Source organism: Penicillium oxalicum, chromosome II (genome assembly GCF_001723175.1).
Source record: "Penicillium oxalicum strain HP7-1 chromosome II, whole genome shotgun sequence".
Lineage (NCBI taxonomy): Eukaryota > Fungi > Ascomycota > Eurotiomycetes > Eurotiales > Aspergillaceae > Penicillium > Penicillium oxalicum.
This window is the reverse complement of record NC_064651.1, coordinates 3,497,603-3,512,886: the sequence shown is the minus strand read 5'-3', so window position 1 is coordinate 3,512,886 and position 15,284 is coordinate 3,497,603. Positions and strand designations below refer to the sequence as shown.

At 51.6% G+C, this 15,284-nt stretch overlaps 5 protein-coding genes across 5 annotated transcripts; 3 read left to right on the top strand and 2 right to left on the bottom strand.

Moving 5' to 3' along the window:
• Window positions 1–825: 825 nt before the first annotated feature.
• POX_b03083 (uncharacterized protein) lies at window positions 826–1,686 on the top strand (the record flags this gene model as incomplete). Its single annotated transcript, XM_050111987.1, has 1 exon — window positions 826–1,686. One exon carries the CDS (start codon window positions 826–828, stop codon window positions 1,684–1,686), a length of 861 nt encoding a protein of 286 aa, XP_049972333.1.
• A 613-nt stretch (window positions 1,687–2,299) lies between these two features.
• On the bottom strand, window positions 2,300–4,935 carry POX_b03082 (uncharacterized protein; the record flags this gene model as incomplete). Its single annotated transcript, XM_050111986.1, has 2 exons — window positions 2,300–2,701; window positions 2,782–4,935. 2 exons carry the CDS (start codon window positions 4,933–4,935, stop codon window positions 2,300–2,302), a joined length of 2,556 nt encoding a protein of 851 aa, XP_049972332.1.
• A 1,308-nt stretch (window positions 4,936–6,243) lies between these two features.
• On the bottom strand, window positions 6,244–7,755 carry POX_b03081 (Conidiophore development protein hymA; the record flags this gene model as incomplete). Its single annotated transcript, XM_050111985.1, has 5 exons — window positions 6,244–6,480; window positions 6,538–6,855; window positions 6,930–7,408; window positions 7,535–7,595; window positions 7,708–7,755. 5 exons carry the CDS (start codon window positions 7,753–7,755, stop codon window positions 6,244–6,246), a joined length of 1,143 nt encoding a protein of 380 aa, XP_049972331.1.
• Window positions 7,756–8,030: 275 nt separating this feature from the next.
• On the top strand, window positions 8,031–9,933 carry POX_b03080 (Ribosomal protein arginine N-methyltransferase rmt3; the record flags this gene model as incomplete). Its single annotated transcript, XM_050111984.1, has 4 exons — window positions 8,031–8,271; window positions 8,398–8,808; window positions 8,878–9,115; window positions 9,183–9,933. The coding sequence occupies 4 exons, from the start codon at window positions 8,031–8,033 to the stop codon at window positions 9,931–9,933; spliced, it is 1,641 nt and encodes a 546-aa protein (XP_049972330.1).
• A 572-nt stretch (window positions 9,934–10,505) lies between these two features.
• Window positions 10,506–14,612, top strand: POX_b03079 (Vesicular-fusion protein sec18; the record flags this gene model as incomplete). Its single annotated transcript, XM_050111983.1, has 6 exons — window positions 10,506–10,513; window positions 10,574–11,465; window positions 11,518–11,625; window positions 12,058–12,323; window positions 12,371–12,686; window positions 12,741–14,612. 6 exons carry the CDS (start codon window positions 10,506–10,508, stop codon window positions 14,610–14,612), a joined length of 3,462 nt encoding a protein of 1,153 aa, XP_049972329.1.
• Between the last annotated feature and the right edge of the window lie 672 nt (window positions 14,613–15,284).

The following is a 15,284-nucleotide window of genomic DNA, read 5'->3' as shown; positions in this document are numbered from 1 at the left end:
GATCCAACCCCCGGATCCTTGAGAGGTCTGACCTTGCCTGCCGAGAGCCGCTTGGTTAAACCTAGTGCTTCTATTGGGCTATGCGAAAATCTTGCATGAAAGCTCGGTTCCGAGACTCATCATGCTTCGTCACGGCTCCGATCCGTTGCACTCGGTTCTGATCCGCGGATAAACGCCACCCATCGCATCGTGGTGGTGAAGGTGCCGCGGAGCTCTCGGGCTATGATATTTAGTAGTGGTAAGGTATACGCACAAGTTGTTTAAGCGCAGAAATATGGCAGACTGTGGCATGGCATGTTATGAAGCTTCGTATATGACCCTTTCTATAAGGCAGCTCAAGGGCGTCTCTTCCCTGTTGATCACGGTTCCCATTGAAATGCTTTCTCTCTCTTTTTCTCTCCTTGAGCGAGTGTCCGTCTCGGTTGAACGTGCCTGTCTTCTGCTCCGCAGCAAAGAGACTTGCCCCATCTGATACTTCTTGTTCTGCTTTCCAATCATCTCTCACTTGTTCAAGTTTGCAAGGCCGTGAAATCATCTTTCGGGCAGAACTGTCTAATGATGGGGTTGCCACCGGGCGAGCCATACCGAGCTGCTCCCAGGGTTAGTTCATCATGAAGATGTCAGTGAAGCGATGGCAGTGACCCAATTCCATTAGATGTCATGTTGGCATCATAGTCATCACTGGTATCGCCGTGCCATCGACCGGACATGGACAGATTTCCAGGAGCATCTTCTCCTGCTCAGAAAAGCTGTCAGAAACAAAGCCCCTGTTCCAGGACAGATATCTGCGCAGTGCTGTGCCCCTTTCGATCTGCCTTTCTCATCATGCCCTCGGCAACTCCCTGGAGCAAGCCTAACACCCATAGTCGCCCAATTGCGATTATCGGGGCCGGCACCATGGGCCGGCGCATTGCCATGATGTGGCTTGCTGCAGGATACAATGTAATCCTGTGTGAAAAACAGACGAGCAACCACGAACCGGCCCTCCGGTATATCAAAAGTAACGTGGAACAGCAGGCCGCCAAACTGGGCACCAAGCCGGGCACCGGCAGGTTCACCACTTCGATGGAAGAAGCCGTCGAAGGCGCCTGGATGGTTATCGAGGCCGTTCCGGAAATTATCGAAATGAAGATCGACATTATCGGCCAGCTGGATCGTCTGGCACCGGCAGACTGCATCATCGCCACGAACTCCTCATCACTGCGCTCGAGCCAAATGCTCGTCAACACGAAAAGAAACTACCGCATCTGTAACGGTCACTATTACATGCCACCGGAGCAACTCTACTTTGAGTTGATGTCGTGCGGAGAGACCGATCCGGAAATCTTTCCATTCTTAATGGAAAAGGCCGCCGCCGCAGGTTTCAAGCCTGTGCATGCGAAGAGCGAGTCCACCGGCCTGGTGTTCAATCGAATCTGGGCTGGCATCAAGCGCGAGTGTCTGTCAGTCTTGTCCGAGGGGATTACCAACGCTGCGACCATCGATGAGATGTTCAAGTCATGGTTTCAAGCGAACAAAGGCCCTTGTCATATGATGGATACTGTGGGATTGGACACGGTCTACAATATTGAAACTGTCTATGCCAGGGAACTTCATACAGATCCACGACCCAAGGATTGGCTGAAGACTACGTACGTGGACAAGGGCAACTTGGGTGCTAAAACTGGGAAGGGATTACTGGGATAGAACAATATCCTGCGGCCATGGATATGCGAAGCGCCCAAACGGGCGTGTACTACAATTGACATCCTGTCCTCGAGGATCAACAATATTCAAAGATTAAAAGATGACATTCCATGAACCTGGTGTTGTATTCTACATAACACCTTCGTATTGGTACCTTAGTCGCCCGATGACTGGGGCTCTCTTGGGATTTGAACAGCGTTTTTACGCCGGAAGACCATCCGCGACCTTGGGATGAAAGATAATTTGCCAGAGGCTTGGTAGACATTAAAATATCGTTTGTGGAAGAAGCTAAATTAGTATGACCATCGCCGAAACAGCATTGCAGAGTGAAGCCAAATCAAAGAGGACAACAAGGTGACAAGACCCAGGTCAGAAAGCAAGACAATATCACAGGATCACGAGGGAAGAACTCCCACGATGATGGATTCACCAGTGGGAAATAGTGGGCTTGACGATCAGGGAAAGACCGAAAGGGAGACAAAGCGGGTATCAGAGAATTAGAAGTCAGTAACGGGAGCTTCAAAGGTAAGATTCAATCATGAGGGTATCAGACGGCCGTGAAAGCAATTATGAATAGGTTGGTCCAACAGGATACGTCGAAAAATTTAATCGATCAGGTCACCACTTTCTTGCGACGGTGAACTTTCCACTCTGCTTTGGCAACACGCATGAAAATCTCAATGTCCTTGATTGGAACCCAGCTGGTGAGGACCTTCATGCTGTTTTCAAAATCGGATTCGAGAATGATCTCGCGCATGCCATCAATTAGAGCAGCGGACGTCGCATGGAGCACATCCAGTCCCTGTCCAAACGTGCCTGATCGGGAGACGGACGAATCCCCCTTTCCCTTGCCCGACGAGGCGACCGGCTGAGGAGGAGCAGTGAGGTCTTCTGAGTCTCCAAGAAGCATGAAAACATCCCACACGCGGAGCTGAGCCGCGAAAGGAATGGAGTAGTTGAAAAGGGTGAGATACCACTTGGTTCCATAGGTAGTGGGAGGGATCCCAACCTCGTTCTGTTACCGGACGTGTTAGTGTCCGTGTCGTCACTGGAAATCATCATCATGGTGACCAGAAAGAGAGAAAAAAAACTCACCAGTTTCGAGGCTACCTCACCACCAGCAAGCCACTCTCGCTCAAAGTCGCCCAAAGCTTCCATGAGTCCTGCAAAGCCTGACTTGTACAGCTCTTCAAGGCCTCGGAGCTGCCAAAGTCGGGCGAGCATCACAAAGGCATGCTCCTCATCATAATACGCGAGAAGCGTCGCCGCGAGAGCGGCCATGCCTTGCACATAGCCGGTATCGGGGAAGTACAACGACATTGCGTGAAGCACCCGGAAAAGTAAGCGTTGACCACCTCGGTACCGCCGCCGGAACATGATATGGCTTGTGATGGTGCGGGGAACGTCGATGTCAATCTGCACATCGTCTGGAGACGATATGTACTGGTATTCATGGAATGCCTCAATCAGGGTGTCTTCGGTGGGGCTGTTTGCGTGGCGCTTGGCGCTGGTTTCGAGGAATGAGTACCAGGCAGTCGCGCGCCATCGATCAGGAATCCCTTTCCAGGTTCGCTCGATCAATTTTGAGCTGCGTGTATCGAACTCAAACTTCATTCCGCCGCCATCCCGGCTTTTTTTGACTGGAATGGCCATTTTGGTCCATTTGTCTTCACGCTGCCACTCTTTCCTGCGCATCGCTCGCGCCGACGCAGTGTCAGGACCTTCTTCGAAGGCATCCCCCGGCAGAGTCAGCATATCACCCGCCTCATCTTTGACTTTTCGGTCTCGGTTGTGCGGTAGATGATTAGTTGCGGACCGGAGACGTGATGTGGAACGCCGCACTGGCATGCTACGCGCACTGGCCGACGAGGTTGGACGACCGACTGGAGAGTCTTTGCAGGTGTCTCGCGTGGGTGGGCGAGCGCTAAAAGAGCGCGTGCTGGCTCTGGCAGTTGGTGGCCGGATAGATCGTTTTCTTCGTGGCGCTTCAGAGGCCAGAAGCAGGCTCGTCGTCACGCGTTGGAGTGGATGTGGCTCATCCGTTGACGTGTGAATGAAACCGTAGCGGTCGACCTGCCCTACACCCACGTCCTGCCAATATTCGATACCCCCAGCCAATTCTTTCGTCTCTCGTTTCATCCGGAGACGTTCCACTTCTTCTGACGCTCGTCCCAGGTGATCCTCTGGATGGGTTTCCGGCGCAGGTGTAGAAGCAGTCTCGATGTCGATAGCTGTAGGCTCTTCCCACAGAATCCCATTATCGGAGGCCATTGCCTTGGCGACTTCCGAGTCGGTAACGTTGTCGTCGCCCTTCTCATACATGAGCCGGACACGGCGTGAGAGCATATCTTCATCGGCGGATATCGCGCGGCTCTGGAGACTCGTCTGTCTAGGGCGGAGAGAACTCTGCGGTCGGACTCGAGGAATCGCCACAGGAGCATTGCTGGCGGTGCTGCTTTGGAGCGAAGCCTGGCCAACTCGCTTTCCATTTGTCGCTTCGTCTTCAGACTCGGTTGTTGCAGGGACAGCCTCCAGACGCGTATTCGAGTCGGCCACCAGCGAAGCAGACGCACCACCCGAAGAGGGCCCCGAGTGCTCGTCTAATGATTCCTGTATCGATTTGCTTTGGGCGATCGCTGGGTAAGGACGTTTTGATCGATCCCTGATCAGACTACCACGGGTTGAGAATTTCATTGTCTGGCCCATCTCCCCGAGTGATGCAGTTGGGATGTCCAGGCTGATTCCATTGAAGTCGGGCTCAATGCGGGGCACCGGTGGCAGTTCTTCTGTACTGATCTTGTGTTCCAGCTCCATCGACTTCTTTTTCAATCCACCCCATCTCCGTTCCGACCATCGTGATCCGGGTCGGGAGCTCGGCCGAGAGCTCTCGTTGATGGTGATGCTAGGCACACTGTGTAGCACTGGCGCCTCGAATTCGCTCTGACTGTCCCCCGGCACCAGTGTTCCACCATCCTTGTCCGTTGGTGATAGTGGCCTCGGTCCTCCATTCGGGGTGAGACTGCGCAGTGAGCGCACTGTCGCAGGACGATCAGTGATGTCTGGAGGGGCGGCGCTGGTACTGAAGGATCGGCCATTTGATTCAATCGCTGTCTCCGAAGATGTTGGCAAAGAGACAGAGCGGATGGCAAGCGGTCGCTGTTCTGCGGCAGTTTCACCGGAGCGCAGAGCTGGGGATCCCGAGGGCAACTGCAAAGCCGGCGAAGGTGACAAGGCTGCCTCGACTTCCATTATCGCAGCATGACTCGAGGGCCCGGGAGTGGCAAGGAGCGTGGAGTGGGAGTGAGACGGCCAGAACAATGACAGACTGAGACGGCGCACCGAGGGAGAGACAGGGGATCGACAGCGATCATGATCTTGTCCAGGTCACTTGAAATGAAGAAAATCGGTTCCCCTAGCGAGGATCCGGAGAAGTGGAGTCTTGGCGCAAATGGCTTTCATTCCAGGCACCGAGTACGTGTACACTACACTTTGGGTAGCGTGTCCATAACTCGGGCAGCCCTGATCCTGCTCCTGTCTGAACTATGAAGGAACACACTCCCGTGGACGATCCAGCGTCGCAGAAACTCTTCAGCGTGAGAGTAATGCCATACATGCATTCACCCTCTCCGATTAATTTCTCCGGGATTTTAAAAGAACCTAAAATGACAAAGAAGGGCTTGACAGCCTAAGGATGCTTCTTAACGTGGCCCCCTCCCCAAGTTCTCTGGGCGAGAACCGACACTGTACCTGACTCCATGCAGTCCAGAGGCACATCGCATAGGGTCTTTTTATTTTTCTTTTTCAAAAAGGGGAGAGCTGGTCCCACCGGGCTTCTGGGGCCTGCGTAACAGTGGGCCTCCAGCAGAAACTACTGAAAGTCTGGATCCAGGGAGGTGAAGTGGAGCACGCTAAGCGTACTGGGATTAGCACCCAAGTTAAGCAAGCTTGAACATTTGGCCAGCCGAGGAGTGATTTGAGTGAACGACATTTCTGCGTGTGTTGCGCCCGGGAATGACGTGAATAACTGTCGAGCCAGGGATCCTCTGAGACAGACCAAGGCAAAGAATATAAACAAAACATATGCGGCATCAGAAGAATGGAAAAGGGAGCAGCTCAGAGTGCCCGATCGCCTCGAAGATCTTGATACAAGTATGGGGCGCAAATCCATGTGAAAGTCATTTTGAGAGATTCCAGCCAGTCCCTGAATGATTTATTTTGTAATGCTGTGTGATTTCAAAATTGACTCATTGGCCCGCTTCAACACTGTACAGAGGAACAGCAGGAAACAATAATGTCTGATGGAAAGCCAGAACAACAACAAGAAAAAGCAGCGCAAAACTCCCGCAGCTGGGACTGAAAGTGAGAATGAGACAAGCTGCTGATGCAAGGATAAAGGGTGAAGGGGGGTGTACTTGAAGCTCTAGGAGGCTGATTGCAACAGAGGTTGTATGCTTTTCAGGAAAGGTGAGTAAAGAGCAACAAAAATCAGACATGTGTACAGAGTATCTGGAAACAGATTGTTATACGCCACACGCCACGCTTGGACGTGAATTAGGCTCAGACTGCCGCAGCAGTATTGTGCCCAGGGTGGGCTTCCCGGGAGGGGCGGCCTGGATCAACAGGCTCCCTCGGCAAAAGTTCAATTTGGCGGACCAAGAAACTCTTCTCATCAGTGAATTGATCGTCATCCGTTCGATCTTCAAGGAATTTGGGCAGAAACCTCAACAGTCGGTCCCGATTGTTGATGAGTATCCGCTGGACGGCCATGGATTTGTTTGGGTTGGCGACAAACACCTATGACAGTTGGCTTAGCAAACCTGTACTCAATGCCGCCTACCAACAAGAACAGACATGCGCTCGTAGAATGGTACTGAGGGGGCACTGCGGCGACGATACCTTGAAAACATGGAATCCCTCGTACTGCACCATCTTGCGGTCATCACGCAAGAGTTTCATACACAGCTTGAGATTGTCTCCACTCTCAACGTAGGCCATCATGACGTTGTAATTGGCCCGGTCCAACAAGATCTCACCCAGTAATTTGATACTCTGGCGTTTAGTGACATAGGAGTCTGATTGGATGAGAATGTTGTTGAATTTGCCGAAAAATAAGTCGAAATTGGTCGCAAGATAGGCAGTCACCAGACTTTTGTGGCGTGTGAGGATTTCCTGCGGGAATTTGCATGAGTTGATTCTCCTCCCGTAGTCTTTCTGTCGCCGGGGGGAAAGATGTTATACCATACCCGAAACGTTGTGAATGCATCGGCGCTGACTTCGAAATTGCTCTTGTCAATCCAATGGAAGAAATTCCAGAACACCCCATTACCACTCTGTGGGAGATTGGGCTTGAGTTCTGACAGTCGGACTGCAGGCTCTCCCTCATTCGACTGGTCGTAGAGGATCACTGCGGTAACCACGTCGAACTTCAAAGCCTCCCGCAGGATAACCCCGCAGGGCATGGCACTCTGGCTTTGGTTATAGCCTCGACACAATTCAACGAGAACTTCGGGTCGGTTGTGCACAATATATGAGATCACCGGTGGATCTTTGTCGGGTGCGTATGCCGCTGGCCGGAAGCGTAGAATATGAGAGAATATCGTTTGGGTATCTTTGCGGGCCTCAAATGGAAGGAGGTGAATAGTTCGTGAGAGGTCAAAGAGTAAATCCTCTTGTAAGGTTGCTTGGACGAGTGCATGTACTTGGTCGGGAGACGTTGTAATTTCTGGCGGAACAGAATCTTGTTAGCAAAAGATGGTCATGGAACTATTCTCGACTCACGCAGACAGCGGGAGAAGCCCAGAGAGTGCCCTGAAGAGAAGATCATGAAGTAAGGAGGCACATAACCCACCTTGAGTTCCTTGAACAATAATTTTCATCTGTGCTAGCTGCTTTGCGAGCTCCTCGTCGGCCTGGCGAAGAGTCAGCATTTATCGCCTGCCTGATCGACGCTGAATGGTTCTCGACCTTGGGGTTGCTGGGCGCTTCTTGTATCCTTAGCAATAACTCTTTCGTCGAGCGAACCACATCTGCAGGCTGTCGCGACCGGCCACGGTTGAAGAAGAATGACATTGCCGGCAAAAGAGGGCCGCTGGACCTGTGAAGCGTTAGACGGCTTAATGATGCGACGATAGTCTGCCGAGGATGATGTAGCAATGGATCGGATCGCCTTGTAAGGTAATAAACAAACGGGAGCGGGGCAACGGCTTGCCTAAGGCCGCAATCAGCGATAACGGATTTTTTTTTCTTTTTATCGGTCAATTTCATGCCCCGCCAAAACTTAGCGGGCTTCGTTGTATCTTTTGCGACCACCCTTCGTCTCCGGGCATTGAAATCAAAGACTCGAAATGACTCCCTCAACACAATCGACTGACCTTCCTGTCAACGAGGTTCCGGCCGACGTTCGCTCGGTGTCAGATGAATCGGACACCAGCAACGAAGAAGGATGGGAAGACGTTGAGCCCGAGGATGACTCGCAGCCCGTCGTCGGATTGTTTTCGGACACTATTTTTCCAGATATCCGGTCAATGCTGAAAGAATGCAAGGAAAAAAATAATTTTGACCTACGAAAGATCCAGAAAGACTTGGGTAAGAGCAGTGATTTTAGCTCCCCTGAAGATTCTTCCTCCACTCGGGTGTTACCGTCACGACTTTGTTGGGATTTAGGCGTTTGCAATTTATAGAAATGGGCTAATGATGAACTTCATACAACAGATCTCGACTTCCTGGATACCATTAAGCTGGTCAACTACGTTCGGTCTGAGGTGAAGGCTGGCAACCAGACTCCCGATGTCTCCTCCAAAGCGAAGTTTGAGGACGATGCCTACTTGAAGCCCGTCTTAGAGGATGATGCTGTTCTTTACAGCTTGGATGACATCACTGAAGACCAAAACGAACAAGCTGCACCTGGTACTGAAGCTGAACGTAAAGTGCTTGAGCTGCAGGAGGAGTTGGAGCGCCTGCAAACCCAGTTCTCCGAGTACAGGCTTGCAGTGCAAAAGTCGATGGATGATCAACTGGATAAGGAGGATGAGAAGCTTGAACCTGGCGAGAATGCGAAGCGCCCTGTGAAGGATCGCCTGGAGGATGCTGATGCCGATTATTTCACATCGTACTCCTACAATGGTCAGTCGAACTGCAGCTTTGTTTGAGCCATTACTTTTTCGCTTTGCTGACAAGCCTCATCCACAATAGCTATCCACGAATCCATGCTCAAGGATGCCATTCGTACCGATGCGTACCGTGACTTCGTCTATGAGAACAAGAACCTCTTCAAAGACAAGGTCGTCCTGGACGTGGGCTGTGGAACAGGAATCTTGTCCATGTTCTGTGCCAAGGCTGGCGCGAAGAAGGTCATCTCGGTTGACAACTCCAATATCATTGACCGTGCTCGTGAAATCGTGTACGACAATGGCCTCGGCGACGTAATCACGTAAGTTCCAGACTCCTCGCTCGTACGATTCCAGCGCCCTCAAGCCAGAAAGCTAACAATCCGGCAGCTGTATTCGTGGTAAAATTGAAGAAGTCACACTGCCCGTTGAGCAGGTGGACATCATTATCTCTGAATGGATGGGTTATGCGCTGCTCTTCGAAGCTATGTTTGACTCTGTCATCTATGCTCGCGACCGTTATCTTGCTCCTGGCGGTCTCATGGTCCCTTCGCACGCAACTCTCCGGGTTGCCCCTTATGCTGACCCAGACTTTGTCGCGTCGCATATCTCCTTCTGGAATAATGTTTATGGCTTCAAGATGAATGCCATGAAGATGAACATTCATGACGAGGCTCTTGTTCGCCACGTCCCCACCACATCCATTGCTGCGGATTCGGCGGTTTTCCTGTCCTTGCCCTTGCATACCATCACTGTCGACGAATTGACCTTCTTGAAGGACTTCAAGGTCACACTGAGTCAGGATATCGACGCGCTCGATGGGTGGGCCATCTGGTTCGACATGTTTTTCATGCCCTCCGCAGATTCAACCGTGCCCAGCGATGCTGTTCCCGCTGACATGCAGAAGAAGGGTTATGTTGCGTTCACCACCGGTCCATTTGGAACTGAGACGCACTGGCAGCAAACAATTTGTCTCATTGACCACGGCAAAGAAGAGCCACGGGCTCTGAAGAAGGGCCAGGTCATCACGGGTCAGATTGGCTACCAGAAGAAGGAGCAAGGTTCTCGTCTTTTGGATTTGAGCATCCAGTGGCAGGTTGACGAGAACTCCAAGGGTGCCCAGCGCTGGTCTCTTCAGTGAAAGGCGACTCTCCTCCAGGTTTTTGATACCTTACGAGTTTTTATATATCGAACCTGGTATCCGGGATATCCATTCCCCGGATATCAAAAAAAAGTGGGTCGCTTTCTACAATCCATCATTTGCTCCTCATTTTGTGTCATCCCATATGAAGAATCTATTGCGAATCTCATGCCAGCTTATAGGAGACTACTATTTGGCGCACTGTGGCCACATAGGCTCAGAGCTTGGGATGGAGTATCTATTTCATCACAAGGTTGGGGTGGGTCACTCTAGTTGTGCCATGAGTAAAATTCATCGTTCACATTTAAGACTGAGCCTAAGTTTTTTGTCGTTCCATGATAGATCGCAGAGTCATACTCTTATCTCAGTCACCTTATGTCATGCATCAGATATCAAAGACTGCCTCCTTGTGGCTTATATACGTGTAGGCCCATGTTAATCAACTTTTGCTTCGCATGAAGTAGGCGGTCCTGCCCGGACGGGACAGCTGAGGACTTATCGATAAGCTGAGCTGCCACCTCCGCCAGGCAAGCAAGCATGTCATTTAATTCTTCTTGAACAATCACGCCACAATGCCGCTGTGAGTTCTCAATAATCATGTCATACGATTAAAGAATAAGGACACTGATACCTGTCACAGACACCTTCTCGGAAAGAAATCATGGAATGTCTACAATCCGGACAACATCGAGCGTGTAAAGCGAGATGAGGCACGGGCCAAAGCCCACGAAGAGGAGGCTGAGCGTCGTATGCAGGAAATTGATGCTGAACGGCGCATTCGGATATTACGAGGCGAAGGTTCCTGCTCGCCTCCTCCTCCTGCTTTGCCTCCTCGGTCGCAAATCGGCATATCATCCAGCCTCGGCTCCGGAGGGAGGCCTGCCGACAACGCAGCGCAGCCACGCAAGAGGCGACGGCTCGCGGGAGAGGATGATACGGATCGGGATATCAGGGTAGCTCAAGAGCGTGCCATTGACGCCAGAAATGCGAGAGATAGACTCGCCCTTGTGCCTCGACACGGTGGGAAGGATACCGAAACGCCGTTGCTGGATAAGACCGGCCATATCAACCTTTTCCCCTCAGAAATCGATAATCGGAGGGTAGAGAGAAATGCTGAAGCTGAAGCCGAGGCTGCGGACAAGAAAAAGCGCTATGAAGACCAGTATACGATGCGCTTTGCCAATGCCGCTGGCTTCAAGGAAGACATTGGTCGCCGTCCCTGGTATTCCTCTTCCGGGCAGGACGTGACGGCTCCGGGTTCGATGCCAGAGAAAGATGTTTGGGGAAATGAAGATCCTCGGCGCAAAGAAAGAGAGCAGGCGCGCTTGAGCTCCAACGACCCCCTCGCGGCTATGAAACGAGGCGTTCAACAATTGAAAGCCACCGAGCAGGAACGCAAAAGGTGGAATGAGGAAAAACGAGCAGAGTTGAAAGCACTGGACGCTGAAGAACGCCATCGATCAAGGCACCGACGAAGAGACCGCGCTCGTTCAGAGGAAAGTCTAGAGGGATTCAGCCTTGACAAGACTGCGGTGAACCGTTCCGCATCCGGGAGAGAGAGCAGGTCCGGAAAGCATCACGAAGTCCGGCACCGACACGGAAGTCGAGATCGTTCCCATCGACGGCGGCATCGCTCCTCGAGCCGCTCACATCATACTGGAAGAACTCGTAGAGATCATAGACATTCACAGCGTACGGAATCTTAGAGAGCTCACAATCATACAATATAGTTGAGTGGTGATACTGGTCGCTTCATCTTACTGCCTCTTTCTTCTTTATTTTCATGACTTCCATTATAGTACCGACGCAATCCCTAGTTAGTCACCTATTCAATCTCCGCGGAAGAAGGGGCTAAAGGCAGGCACCATATTTCCTGCCTTAAGCCTAGGGCATCCGTTGGGCTCTTTTGCCCGAGGCGGAAGCTGTTTGCTGGCCTTATCGATAACGCCCCACTGCCCACGCTGTTCCCACTTGCGGTGACGAAGCTCCTCCGACAAGAGTCTCGAGTCTGCCCTCGTGGACAATTTGACAGCCCAATTATTCAGAATGTTCAATCGGAACAATAGCCCTTCTGTGCCAAATCCTTTCGGAAGTAGGCCTGATGGTGGGCGCCCTTCACAACAGGGCTATTCAACTCCCAACCAAGCACCCCCACGGTATGATTGCGACAGCTACGGCCTCGCCCCAACCTCCAGGACCAGTTGGGCCCACGACAACGATGTATCCATGACTGACGCATATAACGAAATAAGCTCATATGGGGGACCACCACAGCAGATGCCGGCACGGCCGTCTGTTGCAGGACGGCCAGGTGGCGGCGCAGTTGGAGGTCAGACATGGACGCTCCATCCCAGCAAGAGTCCAAACGATAACTTCACCTTTGGGAATCTGTGAGTGTGTGCAAGTATCTTTACTGGGACTATGCTGACATCTTTAGCGTCGCGGTATCACCTCAGGATATCCCACCCTCGCGAGATGGCGCCGATATTACCCTATTGATCAACGACCTCTATGTCCTCTCTGGTCGGCCCCTCGAGGGCTTCCCTCCTGGCTTCATGAGCATGTCGGATCCGCAAAGAACATGGGCAGGTGTGGGCATGCGTGACGCTGTGAAAGTGCAGATATATGATCCTTTCAGCCAGGGAGGCCAGGCTTACCTGGGATCCGCGGACATTGAGGTCAGCTTCGCGTCCACCAAAAAGCGGACCGAAATTCCGTATGACCAAGAAGAACTTACAAGTGCAGTCATCAGGGTCAGTCTACATGTGAAGCTACTAGCTAGAGGGGTGTGTTTCTGACTGGAACAGAATTTCGAAAACCAAATCTTCGCTCCTGGCCAACGGATTTTGATGGACCACAAGAGTATACCGCTCCTTCTGCTCGTCAAGACCGTCCAAAGAGTGGATTTGACTTCGGAGAAGGTTGACTTGACATCTGGGGACATTGAGACGAGTCCTACGGCCCGAGGAATTATCACTCGACACACTCAGTTGAACTTTTTCAAGGACGCTCAAACTGGGATCAATGTGAAGCCCTCCAACCGCCGACCGGCGGCGAATTCCATTATCCAGCCTGGGTTCAAATTCGAAGATATGGGTATCGGTGGTCTTGACGCCGAGTTCAGCACGATCTTCCGTCGTGCCTTCGCATCACGAATTTTCCCTCCTGGACTCGTTGAGAAATTGGGCATCCAGCACGTCAAAGGTCTTCTTCTCTACGGACCGCCAGGTACTGGAAAAACATTGATCGCCCGTCAAATTGGAAAAATGCTCAACGCACGGGAACCCAAGATCATCAATGGTCCAGAAGTCCTGAACAAGTATGTCGGTCAGTCCGAAGAGAACATCAGAAAGATGTTTGCCGACGCTGAGAAGGAGTACAAAGAAAAGGGGGATGAGAGTGGTCTACACATTATCATTTTCGACGAACTGGACGCTGTATGCAAGCAGCGTGGAAGTGGCGCAGGTGGTGGCACAGGCGTTGGAGACAGTGTGGTGAACCAGCTCCTGTCCAAATTGGACGGCGTGGACCAACTCAACAACATTCTGCTGATTGGTATGACCAATCGTAAAGACATGATTGACGAGGCCTTGCTTCGTCCCGGCCGTCTGGAGGTGCACATGGAGATCTCACTTCCGGATGAGAAGGGTCGAAGCCAGATCCTGAAGATTCATACCGAAAAGATGCGCACCAACAATGTGATGGATACTGATGTGGATTTGGAAGAGCTCGCTCAGTTGACGAAGAACTTCTCCGGTGCTGAAATTGCCGGATTGGTGAAATCCGCATCCTCCTTCGCCTTCTCGCGGCACGTCAAGGTCGGAACTATGGCTGGTGTGAACGAAGATGTTGTGAACATGAAGGTCAACCGGTCCGATTTCCACCACGCTCTTGACGAAGTCAAGCCTGCTTTCGGTGTCTCCGAAGAGGAGCTGTCAAGTCGGATCCAATACGGCGTCATTCACTATTCAAACACTATTAATGAAATCCTGCGTGAGGGTGAACTGTTTGTGAAGCAAGTCGGGGTGGCTGAGGCTACTCCTCTGTTCTCTGTGTTGCTTCATGGCCCTCCGGGCAGTGGAAAGACCGCATTGGCCGCGCGTATGGCCATCGATTCCGGCTTCCCTTTCATCAAGTTGATCAGCCCCGAGGACATGGTTGGCTTTAACGAGGCGGCCAAAATCTCCCACATCAGCCGCATCTTCGACAGTGCCTACAAGAGTCGCACGAGTATCGTGGTCGTTGACAATATCGAGCGTATTATCGATTGGGTACCTATCGGTCCTCGGTTTAGCAACAATGTTCTCCAGGCTCTGATGGTCTTCCTCCGGAAGCCACCGACCCAAGGCCGTCGCCTGTTGATTCTAGCCACAACCACCGAGCGTGCCCTCATGAAGCAGCTGGATGTTTTCAATTCTTTCAATTCCGATATCCTGGTGCCGAATGTTCTATCATTTGAGGAGTTGCGATTCGTGATGGAGAAATCAGGCGCATTTGATGAACAAGAGATTTCTCGAGCCCTTGAGGGTGTTGGTGGTCTGGCTGATGATAGTCGGCTCAGTGTTGGTATCAAGAAGGTCCTCCTCGGCATCGAGACTGCGAAGCAAGACGTTGACAAGGTGGGCCGATTTGTGCGTGTGATCAACCGAGCCATTCAGGAGGAACAGACCTTTGCCTAGAGTAACGATCTATAGCAATCTCTATCTTCTTATTTTCTCCATCAACGATGTTTTCCCGGTCTGTAGGTAGTTTCCAGACCATTCCTGCCGCTTTCTTGCCGACTTTATGATATATGGTCTGGCGAATTTTGAGAAAACAAATTTAGCTTGATGCATTGCTCAATCTGGATGGCTTGGGCCATAGATCATCCACTGTCTCATAGCTTAGTGATGAAGATCTGCGCCCCTGATACCTTCCACTGCGAAACTAACTCAGCCCGATATGACGGAGCTTATGCAGTGTTATTTCAACCATGGGGACAATCCAGAGCCGTCGAAGGTTCAGTGATTCGTGGATCGTGCAAATTGTCACTCTCCTGGCCTCGCCCACGCGTCAGGGGTCCTGCCCAAACTGCACGCGTTCAAAAGTCAGGGGGTAGCATTACTTTTTAAAACGGGAAAACATTCCATCTTTTCTGCCAGTCAACTTGAGAGTCTACCGACACCATTTGGAATGTAGACCCGCATATATCCAGGCACGCAAGAACTGATCACTCATCACATGCCACTACGCAGCAGTAGTAGTGATAGTGGTAGTAGGTGTCGTTGGACCAGCCACTCAATGTCATTCACGTCTCGTGACTTGACGACATTGTGTCACGAGACGACTGCCACTAGCCTGATGGAACTTGG